The sequence below is a fragment of the Rhinoraja longicauda genome, chromosome 4 (assembly GCF_053455715.1).
Source record: "Rhinoraja longicauda isolate Sanriku21f chromosome 4, sRhiLon1.1, whole genome shotgun sequence".
Classification (NCBI taxonomy): Eukaryota; Metazoa; Chordata; class Chondrichthyes; order Rajiformes; family Arhynchobatidae; genus Rhinoraja; species Rhinoraja longicauda.
This window is the reverse complement of record NC_135956.1, coordinates 65,382,903-65,398,991: the sequence shown is the minus strand read 5'-3', so window position 1 is coordinate 65,398,991 and position 16,089 is coordinate 65,382,903. Positions and strand designations below refer to the sequence as shown.

Below are 16,089 nucleotides of genomic sequence, written 5' to 3'. Positions count from 1 at the left end.
GAACGGCTTTCATCCTCCCCCTTCAAAATACCCTGCAGCTGCTCTATGATATCCTTGACTCCGGCCCTTGGGAAACAACATACTGTCCTATCTTCGATTTAAACCAGCATCTGCAGTTCCTTCCTACAACATTTCATACTGTCCTGGAGTTGGATTTCTGGCTGATACTCAGACACTTACCTGATCCCTGTATGAATCTCCTATCACACATTTGCCTTCTTTTTCTCTCCCCTCCTGTGTAGCTCAACCAGCTTAACCACCTGTGTCTGTGGTGACACAGACTTGTAACTTGCTGCATTCCACTGAGAGTTCACCTCCCCATTGTATCCATAAGGAATGTTGAGAGATATGGCCTTGGGGAACTCCTGCATCAGTGTCTTCATCTCTGGCCTGGAGCTCATCCATTCCCTTTCTGCTTTTTTTCGTCGTTTTTGCCTAACTCTCTAAATATGCTACCTATGAAGACGTCAGCCTCATTCTTTCTCCCCTGCGATTCCAATCGCAGTTTTGGCTCATAAATGCAGACTTTCAGTAATTGCATTTAGACATATCTCCTGCATGTGTTCCCCTGGACAACGGAAATATACTTGGCTTCCCACATTGCACAAGGGGCATGCTTTAGGGTACCGAGCTGTCGTGCCATGAGCTGTTGTTAAATTACTTCCTTTCTTTCTTTAATTAAATTACATTAATTACACAAGGCACTTATTTCATTCTGAATACTTTCAACCACCACCAATCAAGGCCTTGCCTTCTATTTTTATTTTAGCTTTCAAAACTGTTCCTGCTTTATCAACTGGCTGCCTCTCCTGACACTTCTTGCATCGTCTCTGGAGCACCATCTTGGGACACAGCTGACTCCCATTCTCTTAAACTCAAGAGCTTGCTCCCGCTGTTTTAAACTCACAGATTCTATTCCTAATAATATATTCCTTTATTCATCCCACACCGGGGAAATTTACAGTATTACAGCAGCAAAGTGGATAGCAAGAGATTATTCATTATAAATAAAAGTAAAGACAAGGATAAATTGTCATCAGTTACCTGTGTATTCCTTAACTGTTACTGTTACTGTTGACTCATCTGCTGGGAGCAGTGCTGGTTGTGCAGTCTCACAGCAGCGGGAAGGAAGGACCTCCTATATCTCTCCTTCACGCACTTGGGGTGAAGGAGTCTGTCACTGAAGGAGCTACTCAGTGCAGTGACAGTGTCCTGCATGGGGTGGGAGTCGTTGTCCAGCAGCGATGTTAACTTTGCCATCATCCTCCTCTCTCCCACCACCTGCACTGAGTTGAGGGGGCAACCCAGGACAGAGCTGGCGTTCCTGACCAGCTTGTCAAGTCTCTCCCCCACCGCCGCTGAGATGCTGCTGCTCCAGCAGACCACTCCATAGAAAATGGCTGATGCAACCACCATGTTGTAGAACCCCTGCACTCCAAAGGAACTGAGTCTCCTCAGCAGATAAAGTCTGCTCTGGCCCTTTTTGTATAGCGCATTGGTGTTTTCGGTCCAGTACAATTTATTATTGAGGTAAACAATGAGGTAATGAGGTTACCATTTCAGAATTTATAATTATGAACTATCATTTCAGATTTGCTTATCACAACTCAAGAGACAATCAAATTAAACAAATAACATCACTGCAGACAGACAGTTTTCACTTTGTTTAGTTTCATATTACACAATGGGACAGCCAGACCAAAGAAATACAGTATCCAATATTACCAAAAAGAGACATGTGGAACTGGACTAAACGCACAAATGAAGCACACAAACTAAAGACATAGAAACGAGAAAGAAACTGCTGTGTTTACCTTGGACATTACAATTCTACACAGTGATGTGGAATAAATGAGACTATTGTTTACATATGTTAACTTTTAAGCATAACAAACAGGTACACACAGCCAATTAACATATTTCTCACAAGCATTATGATTCACAAGGTTTCTTGGAAAATTACAGAAATTGACATTATGTATCTCGCAGTGCATTTAGAGAATGTTCAAAAAAAAGGAATAAATTGCAAACATGAACCTGTTGTATTCAGAAGGAGAATGTTGAAGGAGACCCTCAGTATTTCAATCATACACAGTACAGGCCATGATATTAATATGATGTTGCTAGTTCAGACTGCTAATCCTTCATTAGCCCCTATCAGCTTTCCTTTTATCTAAGATGCCAAAAATACAAACACTGCCACTTCATCATTATGGATAAATGCATTTAAGCAAAACTGTGATGCGATTCTGCCCTCATTAAAGTGTTCCACTTATAAAATGAATTCAGTAAGTGTGGATTACCTGATGATTTCAAAATGCAGAATATATCCAGCATAAAATGTGAATTATATAAAGAGGTTTTACTTTGTCAAAACTAAATGGGAAATGCTACATTCATAAAGAGCTTGTGGTCAGGACAGATTGTTGTATAGGCAACAATTATATTTGCTACCACACAAAGTTATCAACTGATTTTCCCTTGCAGTAAAACATTGCTCCCGAATGTTGTAGCTGAATGAATTATCACCTTGTGTTATTTTACAATTTTCCAGTAAATTAAAATTCTGCTGTTCTCAATAAGATGCAGCTTGAATTGCTTTCCCTAAAACACAAGCTCCTGTAAGCGGACTCCGGTCATTTTCAGACCTTAATAGAACTTTCTCTTGTAGTTTTAGAATTATTTCATCAAAACCTATTACTATTAGTGCTTATTATTTTTACCCGCTCACCAGTGGATAGACCAATTTAAATAGCATAACTTCACAATGAAGTTTACCTCAGTTGGAATCAACTGATTAGAGATAATTTAAACCAGAAATTATTATTAAAAACTTTTCAGATCTTGTATTCACAAATCAAAAATCCAAGATTTTAATCATCTCAAGTTCTACACTCTCTGGAGTGATAACACAAAGACGTTATCCAGTACATCCAAACTACCTACATAAAATAGAGCTAAAAGATATTAACATTCAATGCAACAATACCGTTGGACTCATTCTCAACATTCTTCTGCTAATATCTCAATACATAGACACCTGCTAAAAGACATAAATGACCGCCTATTACTCCAATCCAAAATGAACGTAGCTATGCAACCGTTAATCTTTTCTCTTAGACATACCAATTATACATATAACAGAGTGAACAGGGTTTACTAATTATATCAGAAATGTCTCACTAGATATCAACATGCATAATAAGAAATGTTTCTTTAGCTACCTTTCCATTTATAAGGCGCAGCATAACATTAGGAACTTGGATACTATCTAAACTGTTTCAGTACGATTTGCAGAATAACATAGCAAAGATATCTGTTTTAGCTCCATTGTGTGATTTTCACACAAATTTCAGCCTAAATGTTTTTACGCATGATTTTGATCAGGCTTGTGATTGTGGGATGTTAAAAGAAAACTGAATAAAATTAAGCTTCAGAAGTTGAGTAAAAAGGATGATTCACACTGGGTTAAATTTGTTTTGTCCAAATTCAAAGGGGTTCACAACAAATCTTTCATTTGGTGAATTGAATATTTAGAGTAGAGGTGGAGTTGGGCTGTGATCAGATGTGGAAGGATGAGGTGCGTGCGACTGAGGGAGAGCCACAGTGAGGGTAAACCTTTAGTTATGGGGCACTTACCCCAGATGTTGATTTCGTGACATTGGATATTTCTGTGCATGTCCAGAGGCATTATGCGTATGCATGTCGTAAGGATGGAGAACCTAGAAGCAAGTTTACTAATGTTGAGATTAATAGGGGTTATTATCTATATTGGATAGAATTTCCATGCCTAAATATTATGCCAATCAGATTGAACCACAGATAACAACTATGTGTTTCAACAAGGTATATGTATCTTCACTGCAGTCAAGTAGAATGATTTCAAAAACGACTTTTACTTTTGAGTCAATTGAGCCCACGAATAATATTTATACGGACCAGAATACATGAACTATATAGACGGGGCAAGGAACCAAGTAAAATCTTGTGTATTTCATGGCTTCTGTGTTCTTTCTGGTTTGGCATTTTAAGTGTTCAACAGCTAAATGATGGACACAATCCGAAAGGTCTTGAAAAAGGTTTCCCATCTCTGGTACCAGGAGTTAAACATAAACACTCTAAAGTCCTCAGCTTGAATTGACAGATGAATAATATAAATAAATCACCTCTACATTATAGTATGGTTAACATTATGCAACTGTTAATGGTAAACTCTTACTGCCTTGCGTGTAATAGTGTGTAATGTAGTATTAGCTAATCATCTGCATTTATTGTCTAGGATGCTGTGCCAGATAACATATAGTGATCAATATTGACAATTTGTACCAACAACATGCTGTACGTTATAAGTAATCAAGCATCATTGGCAAATGACAGACAGTCACGGTAACAGTTATACGGTGCAAATCCCAAGCTACTAATTGGATGAGTAACTAAAGCAACCCACAGTTCCGGCTCTTCTCAGGCACAGACTTGCAGTGCAGTTGGGCATGAACAATCAATCAAAAGAAATGTTTGAAGTAAAAGGGTTGCATTGTACATTGAGAAGGTTGCATTGTGTTTCATTTAGTTCAGTGATGGCTTAACTGGAATACTTATCCAATGACAGGCACTTGAAGAAATGTCCAAGAAAATTGTGATTTTCCATAATGATTGAAAAGAATAACTTTGTTTTACTGAAATAATAGAGAAAGTAATTACTGTTTGGATCATTATGTTTCTTCACTGAATCTATCAGAAAATGCTTTAGATGCGCATGCCAAAATTATGGTTAAGCGTTCTCCAGTTAAAAATGCTGCCATAGCCACACTTAGATTTATGTGAAGAACAAGAGAAAAATGCAGATAAAGACACGGTTGTTCAATTTAATGTTAAAGATGAGATCATGTGCATTGATGTTTGGAGATAGTGGGATTTATGGAGAGTTAGCAAAACATAAGGGATTTGAGGTTTCATATCCCTCTAATGATTCCCTATCCATGTACCTGCCCAAATGCCTTTCAAATGGTGCTTCTGACCTGCCTCAGCCATTTCATCTGGCAGCTCAGTTAATATATATACTGACCTCTGTGTGAAAAAGTTGCTCCGCTATACCCTCTTGTTTTTGATTCCTCTACTCTGGGAAAAAGACTTTGCGCATTCACCCTTTCTAAGCCCCTCATTATTTTATACACCACCATTGATTACCCCTCAGTCTCCCATGCTGCACAGAATAAAGTACTAGACTGCCCAATTTCTCTCTCTAACTCAATCCCTCGAGTCCAAGCAACATCCTGGTAAATATATGTTCTGCTTTTTTCAACTTAATGGCATCTTCCTTACAGGAGGTTGATCAAACTGAACATAACACTCCAAATATGGCCTCACCAGCATATTGTACAACTGCAACATAATGTTCCCACCTCTAGGCTCAATGCACTTACAGATGAAGCCCAGAGTGTCGAAAGCTTTCTTCACCAACCTATCTACCTGTCTCTCCACTTTCAGGGAATGATATACTTATATTCTGAGGTCTCTATACTACAACAGTCCCCAGAGCCCTACAGTTTACTGTGAAAGTCCTATCCTGGATTGATTTCCTAAAATGAAACACCTCACTCTTATCCGAATTAAACTCCATTTACCTTTCTTCAGTCAACTTACCAGCTGACTAAGATCACGGTGCAATTCTTGATAGCCTTCCTCACTGCCTATGATACTACCTATTTAATTACATGATAGCATCCATAGTCCCACTCTTTGTGCTACACTAGCAAACAATTATTCAAGGTATACTTCTTACACAACTTCACTGCGTGCTTATTTGAACCGTAAGATTCGTCAATAGGATAACGCTGTAAAACATCAGTTATTGGAAATTAGGGCCCAGATTTAACATAAAAACTGAGGGAACTTGTTTTGTGCTCAATGTTTTATACTTGTCTAAATTCAATGCAGTGCTAAAGAAAAAAAAATGAACACATTAAAATGAAAAACCAGTGTCTTTAGTTCTTAGTACTTATTAAATAGTCAATGGGAAGAACCGGAATTTGAAACATTGTTCAAGCCTTTATCTGCAAGCCAAACTATGTAGAATGAAGGAGCTGAGCAAGAATAATCGGACTAGTTTCCAGTGCCAGGCTGCTCATCCGACCCTGCAAGAGAAACGAACAAATGTTATCAATATCTTATTCCAATCCGTCATAAAAAAATATAAAGTTTCACCCTATTTGAGGAAATTTATACATATAAAAATTGCCCAACTATTTAAATATTAAAATTTCTGTATAATCATTAAAATAGATACTGCAATATAGTTGCCGGTTGAACACCAATTTTCTGGCACCCTCAGTTCCAGAGCCTTTCTGGATTATCCATTTTTCTGGGCCAACAGCGGACACGTGATAATGCAACGTCAATACACCTCTGGCCCGTCATGACACCCCTCTCATGTCTCTAAACAACCATGTGAATGCCAGAAACTTAAATAAAACAAATATAAAATGTAAACTGAATGTGAATGGAATGACCTGATGACCCATCCCTGGCTCCCATCGTCTCCACGGCTGTTCAGAGCCTCCAAGGTGGAGAATGTTCGCGAATCTGTGAGAGAAGGTGGCAGGGGTGGGCGGAGGGGGCAGGGAGGGAGGCCAAAGATTGGAAGTTGCAGCTCCCACCTCCAAATTCCCACCCCCTCCTTTCTTCCCATCACCACTGCCGTCCTCGTTCTACACAACCCCCCCCCCCTCCTCTGTTGCCATGTCCTTCTTCCCTGTGGTCGCCAATATTGGAAGCGACAGCAGGTAAGAGGGGAGGGAGCCCCATGGTGACCGAGGGGGCACATTGAAACACAAAGTGCTGGAGTAACTCAGCCCACCGAATCAGTCTGAGGAAGGCTCCCGATGGCACCTCTGTGTTCTCCAGAGACCTGACCCACTGAATTACTCCAGCACCTTGTATCCTATTGGTGGGTGAAGAAGGGCTTGCTGGAGCCCTTGCGAGTAGGACTGGGGACAGAAGGGTGAGGAGACAGTGTGAGCGGGGATGGGTCAGCAGGTCCATCTATATCTGACATCTGTTATAAGGGGGTTGTTAAAACGAGAGTTTACTGTATTGTGCTTGCAAAAAAGTTAGGAGGGAAGATTGAGAGCATAGTTGATTCTTTCATGATGGAGGGATATGACCCTAAAGAGAGCTCGCCACTCACAATGCCTTTGTGGCAGCTCAGGGAATTTCAACTGAGGTCTCGTAATTTTGTCCGGATTATAGGGGTGGGCAGACCCAGTTGCCAGAAAATCAGTGTTCAACCTGTAATTTTATACAAATTTAAAAATCTCTTGGCCACAAGGTGAGTGGAGTAAAAAAAATGTCAACATAATTCAATTTCCACAAGTTAAGATGTATACTTTTCACAGCAATGGCCTACCAAGCCCACACTGATGGTTAACCATTTACGTACACTAGTCCCATTTTATTCTCTGCAATTTCCTCTCAACTCTGCCCACTCCACTACCCACCCACATTGGGGCAATATTACTGTAGTCAATTAACCTACCAAACCACATGTCTTTGAGATCTGGGAGGAAGCTGGAGCACCGAGTGGAAATCCAAACTGTCTCTGGAAGAAATGCAAACTCTATACTGACAGCATCCATGATAAGATGTGAGCCTGGCATTCAATCAGCTCCAGCAGTTGAGTCATTGAGCTGCCCAAATATTGATTGAATTTTTGAGAAGCGTTCACTGTGATCCACTGGAGTACGCATCAGTATGAAATAGTTTGGGAAATTATATTAAAGTGGATAGCTTGGTTGGATAATCTGTCTGCCAGCTACTTTGACAGGATATCTTATCACCGATTTCCATACCGATTTCTATAGAGCAACGAACAAGCAGCCACAGAAATTATAGACAGATAAAACGGAAAAAACAGGGCCTTTGTCCCATTGAGTCCCTGCTGATGATCAACCACCCATTTACATTAACCCTTCATTAATCCTACTTGTCTCCACACATTCCCAAGAAACCCCTCTGCCCTTGGGTCTACCGTCACTTACAGTGGGGTCAATCAACCTACAAACTCGTACATCTTTGGAATATGGATGGAGCCAAGCAAACATAATAAAGATTTACACAGTCAAGGGCCTGTCGCATTTCGGCGATTTTTAAGGCGACTACTGGTGACTAAGCTGTCGCCGCACGGTCTCTGGTGTGTCGTGGGGTGTCACGGCCATGGTCGTGAGTAGTCGCCAAAAAGTCATCGTTTTTTTCTGGTCGCCGCGGTATTTTCTCCCTGCTCGAAAATTTCCAGCGACTGCTGGCTTGACGCCAATGATCGTAGCCTGTCGTATCCTGTCATGGGCGCTGTCATAGGTTGTCGCCAGGTGACTTTGGTTGTCGCCGGTGCTGATCCACCTTTTATAAGAATTTTGCTTGTTTGAATAAAGTAAATTTTGGTCATTTTGACCAAAGATTGACATTTGAAGTTATTGTATTTCAGAGTAGTTTCTCATGGCATCTCTTTCAAATATTTTAATTTCATTTATTTTGACCAATAAAACAAACACAAACACAAGCATTGCACTGCATTGAAAAGCGAACTCTTTTCATATATTTTGACATTGCACTGCATTGGGTCTCTTCAGGGACAAGGGCTTCAACCACACAGACCTCTTCTTGGGCTTCTTCTTCCCCATTCTTCTTGTCCTTCTGTCTTGCAGAATTTTGCAGGGCTTGCATTTGATGTAAGAGCAATGCCATCATATGTTGCTTCCTGGCAGTCATGATGCAGAATGTTCGGAGACACCACACAAACCCATTTTTGCGCCAAAATTACATGAAATGGCTACCATTGTCATCAGTTGTGACCTGAAAGGGTCGTAGCTTGTCGAGGGTGGAGGTAGGTTGACTTTGGTTGTCGTAGCTTGTCGTAGTCACTGTCATAGGTGGACGTCCTAGGTCGCGAAGACTGGGTCACCGGTTGTCGGTAGCTTGCCGTCGACTAGGTGGTAGGTTATCGTACCTGTCGTAGACATTGTCGTAGGGGAAAAAAGTCACCGGTTTTTCGGCGATCTGCTACGACTTTGACAGTCGCTGGCAGTCGCCTTAAAAATCGCCGAAGTGGGACAGGCTCTTCCTGACGAGAACGTACAACTCCACACAGCATCTGACCTCAGGAATGAAATGGGCCTTGGGTGCTATGAGACAGCGGCTCTAATAATAGTGTCACCATGCCACCATCATGGTTAGAAATCTGCCAAATATTTTAATCATGCCATGGTGTTGCTGACAGGACCTTATAAAGCACAATGATCTTCTGCAGGCATCAATGCATCGTGTCAACACGCTCCTTTCATGAAATTAATGTTAGCTGGCAATAACCTGCATGATATTGGTGTCTTTTTGTGCCATGCTATGTATGTTCTGGTGGTGTTGGACCTCAGGCTCCAATTAGGACAAGGCAGATGCAAGAAAGCAACATGCAGCCACTGAGTGCTACCACACTGTTAGAGTAGATTAGACTTATTTTGAGACAAACTAGATGAAGGACATGTTTAGTTTTTTTATCCTGTATGGAAAAGGGTGCAATCACTTTCTGATGATTATTGACGCAGTCATCCAGGGACAAAGAGAAATCATGTATTGCCATCGTGTAGGATAAGTAGTGGATTAGGGAATAAAAATAGACAATGTTGGCAAAACTTAACTGGTCAAGCAGCATCTGTGGAAGCTAGAACCAGAGTTAATGTTTCAGGTCAAATATCCTTCATCAGAACTGGAAAATGGATTAGGTTATGCTCTGTATCTGAAATTACGGAGCAGGAAGCAAGATTGCAGTATCAAAGATAGAAGTACATTGAAGCCTTCAGCTATGAGTTGCATTCTGATGCCTTCCCATCAATCACAGAGGAGCCCTATGAATGCTGCCCATTGCGATCCTGACCTCCAGCTGGTTAAGCTCCAGAGCAGACAAAGCTTTCTCCTGATAAATATTGAAGTCCAGCTTCGCCTTAAGTTATTCAGGGACATTAAGGACTTTAACTATTTATGGCACTTGATCTGAAGCTTATTGCAGATCCAAACCAAGCAATAAAAGATTTTAATGCTGATTTCAATGCAACTAATATTCAATACTGCACACATGCATCCTTCCATGCAGCATTTTTGTGTTAACATCAATTGATGGGGTTATTCTCCCCGAGAACTGAGAGTTGACCTACATTCACATACTATAGGGATCTGATTTTCTTCCCTGAAGAAATCAGAAATATTATGTCATTATGTCAAATTGTCTTGTTTGCTTCTGTCACATGTAATGATATTAATATTTTCTGAAGTGTGTAATCATTTAGACCACAGGAAGGATTTTGATTCATTGAGTCATCCAGAATAGAAACACCCTATGACTCAACTGATGCATATCGACCAAGATGCCTCTATTTTCCCCATATTCCTCTAAACCTTTCCTATCCGAGAGTCTTTTAAATGTTGTTATTGTACCTGCCTCAACCACCTCCTCTGGCAGCTCATTCCATATACCCATCAACCTCTGAGTGAAAAAGTTGCCCCTCAAATTTCTATTAAATCTCTTTCCTCTCACCTTAAAACTATGTCCTGTAGTTTTTGATTCCTCTACCCTGGGACTTACCTTATCAATTCCCTTTATGAATTTAAACATCTCTAAAATATCATCTCTTAGGCTCCTGCACTCCAAGAAATAAGTCCTAACTTGCCCAATCCTATTGCGTAGGCCCTTGAGTCCTGGCAACATCCTCGTAAAACTTCTCTGCACTCCTCAGCTTAATGACATCTTTCTTCTTATAGGGTGACCAAAACTGATCACAATACTCCAAATGCGGCCTCGCCAATGTCTTATACAACTGTAACGTAACGTCCCAACTTCTATACTCAATACCCTAACTGATGAAGGCCAATGTACCAAAAGCTTTCTTTACCACCCTATCTACCTGTGATGCCACTTTCAGGGAACTGTGCACCTGTACTCCTAGATCCCTCTGCTGTACAGCACTTCCCAGGACCCTACCATTCACTGTGAAGGTTCAGCCCTAGTTTGTCTTACCAAAATACAACACCTCACACTAATCTGCATTAAGCACCATTATCCGTTCCTTAGTCCACTTACCCAGCTGACATGGATCCTGCTGTAGTTTTTGATAACCATCTTAACTGTCTACAATACCACCAACTATAGTGTTGTCTGCAAACTTAGTAGTCACACCTTGCAAATTCTCATCAAAATTATTGACATAAACCACAGATGGCAATTGGCCCAGCACCAATCCTTGAGTCACTGGTCACCAGTCCAAAGAACAACTTTCCACCACCGCCCTCTGCTCCTTCCATGAAGCCAGCCTGTATGCAGGCAGATTTGGCCTCAATTTCGCAGTTATTCTGTGCATGATGAGGGAACAGGTGCTGGAATCACAGTGCATGACTGATTCCCCCCATTTGACTAGGATGGATCAGAATTCATGCTTTCATTATCATGATTTCACCGGTCTGTTAACACTGGACGTGCTGCTCTTGCTCATTACATGCATGGCGAACACCAATTATTTGAAGCCAAGGGTCTTGTTTGTGAAACACAGAAAGCAACCTCACAAATGCAGCAGGTAGTAAGAAAGGTTATTAGTATGTGGCCCTTACTTCAAGGGGATTGAAGTAAAAATGTTGGGAAATCCTGCTGCAACTACACAAAGCACATTTAGAGTACCGGAAGCAATTTTGGTCTTCTATTCCAAGGAAAGTTTTCTACTCATTGGAGGGTCCAGAACTAGATGGCATGGTTTGAGACTCATACCACTTAAGTCTGAAGCAAGGAAGAATTTCTGCTTTGAGGGTTTTGAATCTTTTGAATCTTTGGGATTGCCACAGAATGCAGTGAAGGCAGAATGCTTGTGTATATTTAAAGCTGTGATGGGTGGTTTTGTCATTGGTAAGGGAATCAAAAATTATGTGGAAAGGGCAGGAATTAATTTGATAATGATGGGCAAAATACAAAGTGCTGGAGTAATTCGGTGGGTCAGGCAGGATTTGAGGAGGAAATGGACCGGCGACGTTTTGGGTCGGGATCCAATCTGAAGAGAGGTCACAACCCAAAACATTACCTATCCATTTCCTCCCCAGATGCAGTTTGACTCACTGTTATTTCAGCACTTTGTGTTTTGGTCTAGATTCCAGCATCTGTAGTTCCTTGTGTCCCCATTGAAAATATCACTGGTATTCTCCTCTCTCTTACAAGGAATAAATGGCACATATTGAATGGCAGCAGTAGCAAACAAACATATGTCCAATAATCCACCACTGTGGCGACACCACAGAATCCATATCGAAGCTGGCGTTTACATACTTCTCATCCTAAATTGCACACCTTATGTCCATTTATATATGTATGTGTGTGTGTGTGTGTGTGTGTGTGTGTGTGTGTGTGTGTGTGTGTGTGTGTGTGTGTGTGTGTGTGTATGTACATACTTGTGAGTATGCATATATATATACACATTGAACTATTTTTTTCTCTCTCGTTTCTGATATTCTTTACAGTGTACTATGTTTACATATTCTGTTGTGCTGCAGCAAGCAATAATTTCATTGTGCTATCTGGAACATATGACAATAAAACACTCTTGACTCTCTCTTGACCTTCACCTCAACATAACACACCATGTGTCTTTCTTCTTCCACATGGCTGGGCTGAGACTGTGGAAGAGTCATGGTGCCCTGTCATTTGAATTGACATTCCGAGCTCAAACACGAGCACTCTGAGTATAAAAGAGGTATTAAATATAGCATCCACTTATGTGGATCACTAGGCATGTGTGGCTCACAGTTAGTATGAAGGAAAGACTACCCAAGGTGCCTAGTTATCAGAAGGCAAGAACACACATTAATCAATTTCCAGAGGACTCAGATGAGAATTTTCAAGCGGCAGCATTCAGAAGGAGTCTAACAGCATCCTCCCTGGGATGAATTCGGACAGCACAATCATTTCCTTTAAATTGAATAATCTTTATGTCTTTTCAGAAAACAGTTAGGGGTCAAGAGTGACATATTAGTTAAACCAGGCAAAGATTTATAACACCAAAGGTCATGAGTAGGTGACTTTGTTGTCTTTATTCCAGAATTTATTCCAGAAGAATGTGTGAAATGTCAAGCAGTGCAGGCAAGACCAAGTTGAAATTCACACATAAGTTGGAAGGACCATGGGCTCATCCTTTTAACCATGGATATACTGACTGGCTCCAATACCTCCCGATCTATTAATCATGCCACATCATGTCTCAGCTTCCAAAAGACACAATTAGAAATCACCCAGTTCCTGAGAACTGTTTATAACCCAAACAGTTTATAAGTTGGAAATGTGGCCACCCAACAATATATTTAAATAAAGCTACAGTATTAAAGATTTTTCCTTTAACTGAAAATATTGTCTACAGTCATAATCATTTATTTATATTTGTATGCTGCTGTTGCTAACATGTAACATTTAAACACAGACCGTTTTTTTTTGAGCCTTGGGGATGGGGAAGGGGATATATATGTCCTGTACTGTCCTGTACTGTTTGTTGGTGTCCTGTGTAAATTTGTGTAAAATTAATAAAAAAATAAGAAATCAAAGATACAGGCCAAGGGCAACATGAAGTTAAACCAAGGCATTTAACCCAATCATTCAGATTTATCTGCTGTGGCTGGAAAACTATTATTCATACTCAGAAATGTCTATGCTCTGTATGGAGCAAAGGCCTGGTTTATTTCATTTATGGTATATGAAGAATTAACATATACTGTGGTCCTAACCTTGCAACAGAGCCGTAAGCCGAGTTCCCGCAAGGCAGAACATGCCCGCAGCCCATAACTGTCAGCAAATCTATCCCACCAGTCTCCCAAATACCCATTCCAAGGTATGGGATTGTAACTTCAGGGCATTCATAGCTTCAGGAGGACTTGTATCTGCATACTGTAGTGGAAGCTCAAACCTCATTCTTGCAACTAACATACCAGTTCAGACCACTGTCAACATGGCTCTGCATACCAACATTTAAATGTTTCTTTCAAAGGTGACTAGCAATGGCTCCAAGAGGGAGGAATCAATGTTTCCTTTATGGAAATGATTTTTTAGGATCCCACAACTGCCATTCAGCCAGTTGCCTTTCTATTGCTTACCAGCCAACTGACCCATACTTCTGCCCCAAATCATTTAGACCAGAACTACCAAAGGCTATTTTATAGTATATGTAAAATGTGAGGAGAATCAAAAAGGGATGAAAGGAGGAATAGTATAAATGGGTGGTTGATGATCTGCACAAGTTCAATGGACTGAAGGGGTGTTTCCATGTTGTTTTTCTCTATCTCTATCTGGAATTGTTTGTAATATGATTACTTTTGCTGTAAAACTATATTCAGCATCAGGGGACTGACATCTGTTTGGGTTGCAACAAAATCAGTCTAGTGGAGTTGCTGGAATAAAGAGTCATGTTTATTAGAGTGTGTTTGTTCAAAGCTCATGCTGTAATGAAATAAAGGATCCAGATCGAAGGTATTTATTCACAAAATGCTGGAGTAACTCAGCAGGTCAGGCAGCATCTCAGGAGAGAAGGAATGGGTGATGTTTCAGGTCGAGACCCTTCTTCAGACTGATGCCAGGGGGGCGGAACAAAGGAAGGATATAGGTGGAGACGGGAAGATAGAGGGAGAACCCCTCCCCTTTCTGCGTTCCGCAGAGAACGTTCCCTCCGTAACTCCCTGGTCCACTCGTCCCTTCCTACCCAAACCACCCCATCGCCGGGCACTTTCCCCTGCAACCGCACGAGATGCAACACCTGTCCCTTTACCTCCCCCCTCAACTCCATCCAAGGACCCAAACAGTCTTTCCAGGTGAGACAGAGGTTCACCTGCACCTCCTCCAACCTCATCTATTGCATCCGCTGCTCGAGATGTCAACTTCTCTACATCGGCGAAACCAAATGCAGGCTCGGCGATCGTTTCACTCAACATCTTCATTCAGTCCGCCTTAACCAACCTGATCTCCCGGTGGCTGAGCACTTCAACTCCCCCTCCCACTCCCAGTCTGACCTTTCTGTCATGGGCCTCCTCCAGTGCCATAGTGAGGCCCACCAGAAATTGGAGGAACAGCACCTCATATTTCGCTTGGGCAGCTTGCAGCCCAGCGGTATGAACATTGAATTCTCCAACTTTGGATAGTTCCTCTGTCCCTCTCTTCCCCTCCTCCTTCCCAGATCTCCCTCTATCTTCCTGTCTCCACCTATATCCTTCCTTTGTCCCGCCCCCCTGGCATCAGTCTGAAGAAGGGTCTCGACCCGAAACGTCATCCATTCCTTCTCTCCTGAGATGCTGCCCGACCTGCTGAGTTACTCCAGCATTTTTTTGAATAAATACCTTCAATTTGTACCAGCATCTGCAGTTATTTTCTTACACTAAAGGATCCAGATGCTCATTTGATGATGTGGTTGTGATGCTGCAAAGAGTTGGGCTCCATGATGTAAAACTGGGTGATAAAAGAAAATCCCACCCAGCCCAAAAGGCAGACCAAAGTGCAAATGAGCAAGAAATTGTTGGTTTAAACAGAGGTTGGGAAATCCTCAGTTCATTTTCAGCTTGGATTGATTGCTAGTTTAGGTCGCTGTGACAAGATGCTGTTTGGTACATATTTAGAGTGAACCATTTATTACATATTTGGAGTGAACAAAAGTTGGGTTGGATATCTAACACTCTGATAGTTTATTAGTAATTCGGTGCACAATTAATATCTTGTTTGATGCAGTCAATTTTGTGCAGCAACGTTTATCCATCATCCTCAGATGTCAGACTAGAAAGTAATTTGGGATTATATGAGTGAGTTAAAAAAATGGTATTGACACGTTGATTTTGGCACATTCCTGCAATGGGCATTGGGGGACATTTAACTGTGAGCTTACAGATGAATGCACTCAAACTAAGTATTGTTAATGCTCAGGAGCCCAGATTTGATAAGACAAGTAAATTGCTAATTATTTTGCAAAAATAGCAATGGCCGCGAAAAGGAAGTTCTGTTCTATGCACGTGCACCATGTATGGTAACAGTATGGCGAGTCC

General features: G+C 41.2%; 1 protein-coding gene across 2 annotated transcripts in view; it reads right to left on the bottom strand.

The window, feature by feature from the left end:
* LOC144592804 (dual specificity calcium/calmodulin-dependent 3',5'-cyclic nucleotide phosphodiesterase 1A-like) overlaps window positions 1-16,089 on the bottom strand; it is a 192,985-nt gene that overhangs the window by 27,171 nt on the left and 149,725 nt on the right. Inside the window, exon 17 of one of the 2 annotated variants that reach the window (XM_078397891.1) lies at window positions 1,372-6,134. The exons of the other annotated variant lie outside the window; for it this stretch is intronic. Coding sequence (XP_078254017.1) covers window positions 6,103-6,134 — 32 coding nt within the window. The 3' untranslated portion in view covers window positions 1,372-6,102. Of the gene's footprint in view, window positions 1-1,371; window positions 6,135-16,089 lie in introns of those variants that run through there. 2 annotated transcript variants of the gene reach the window in all.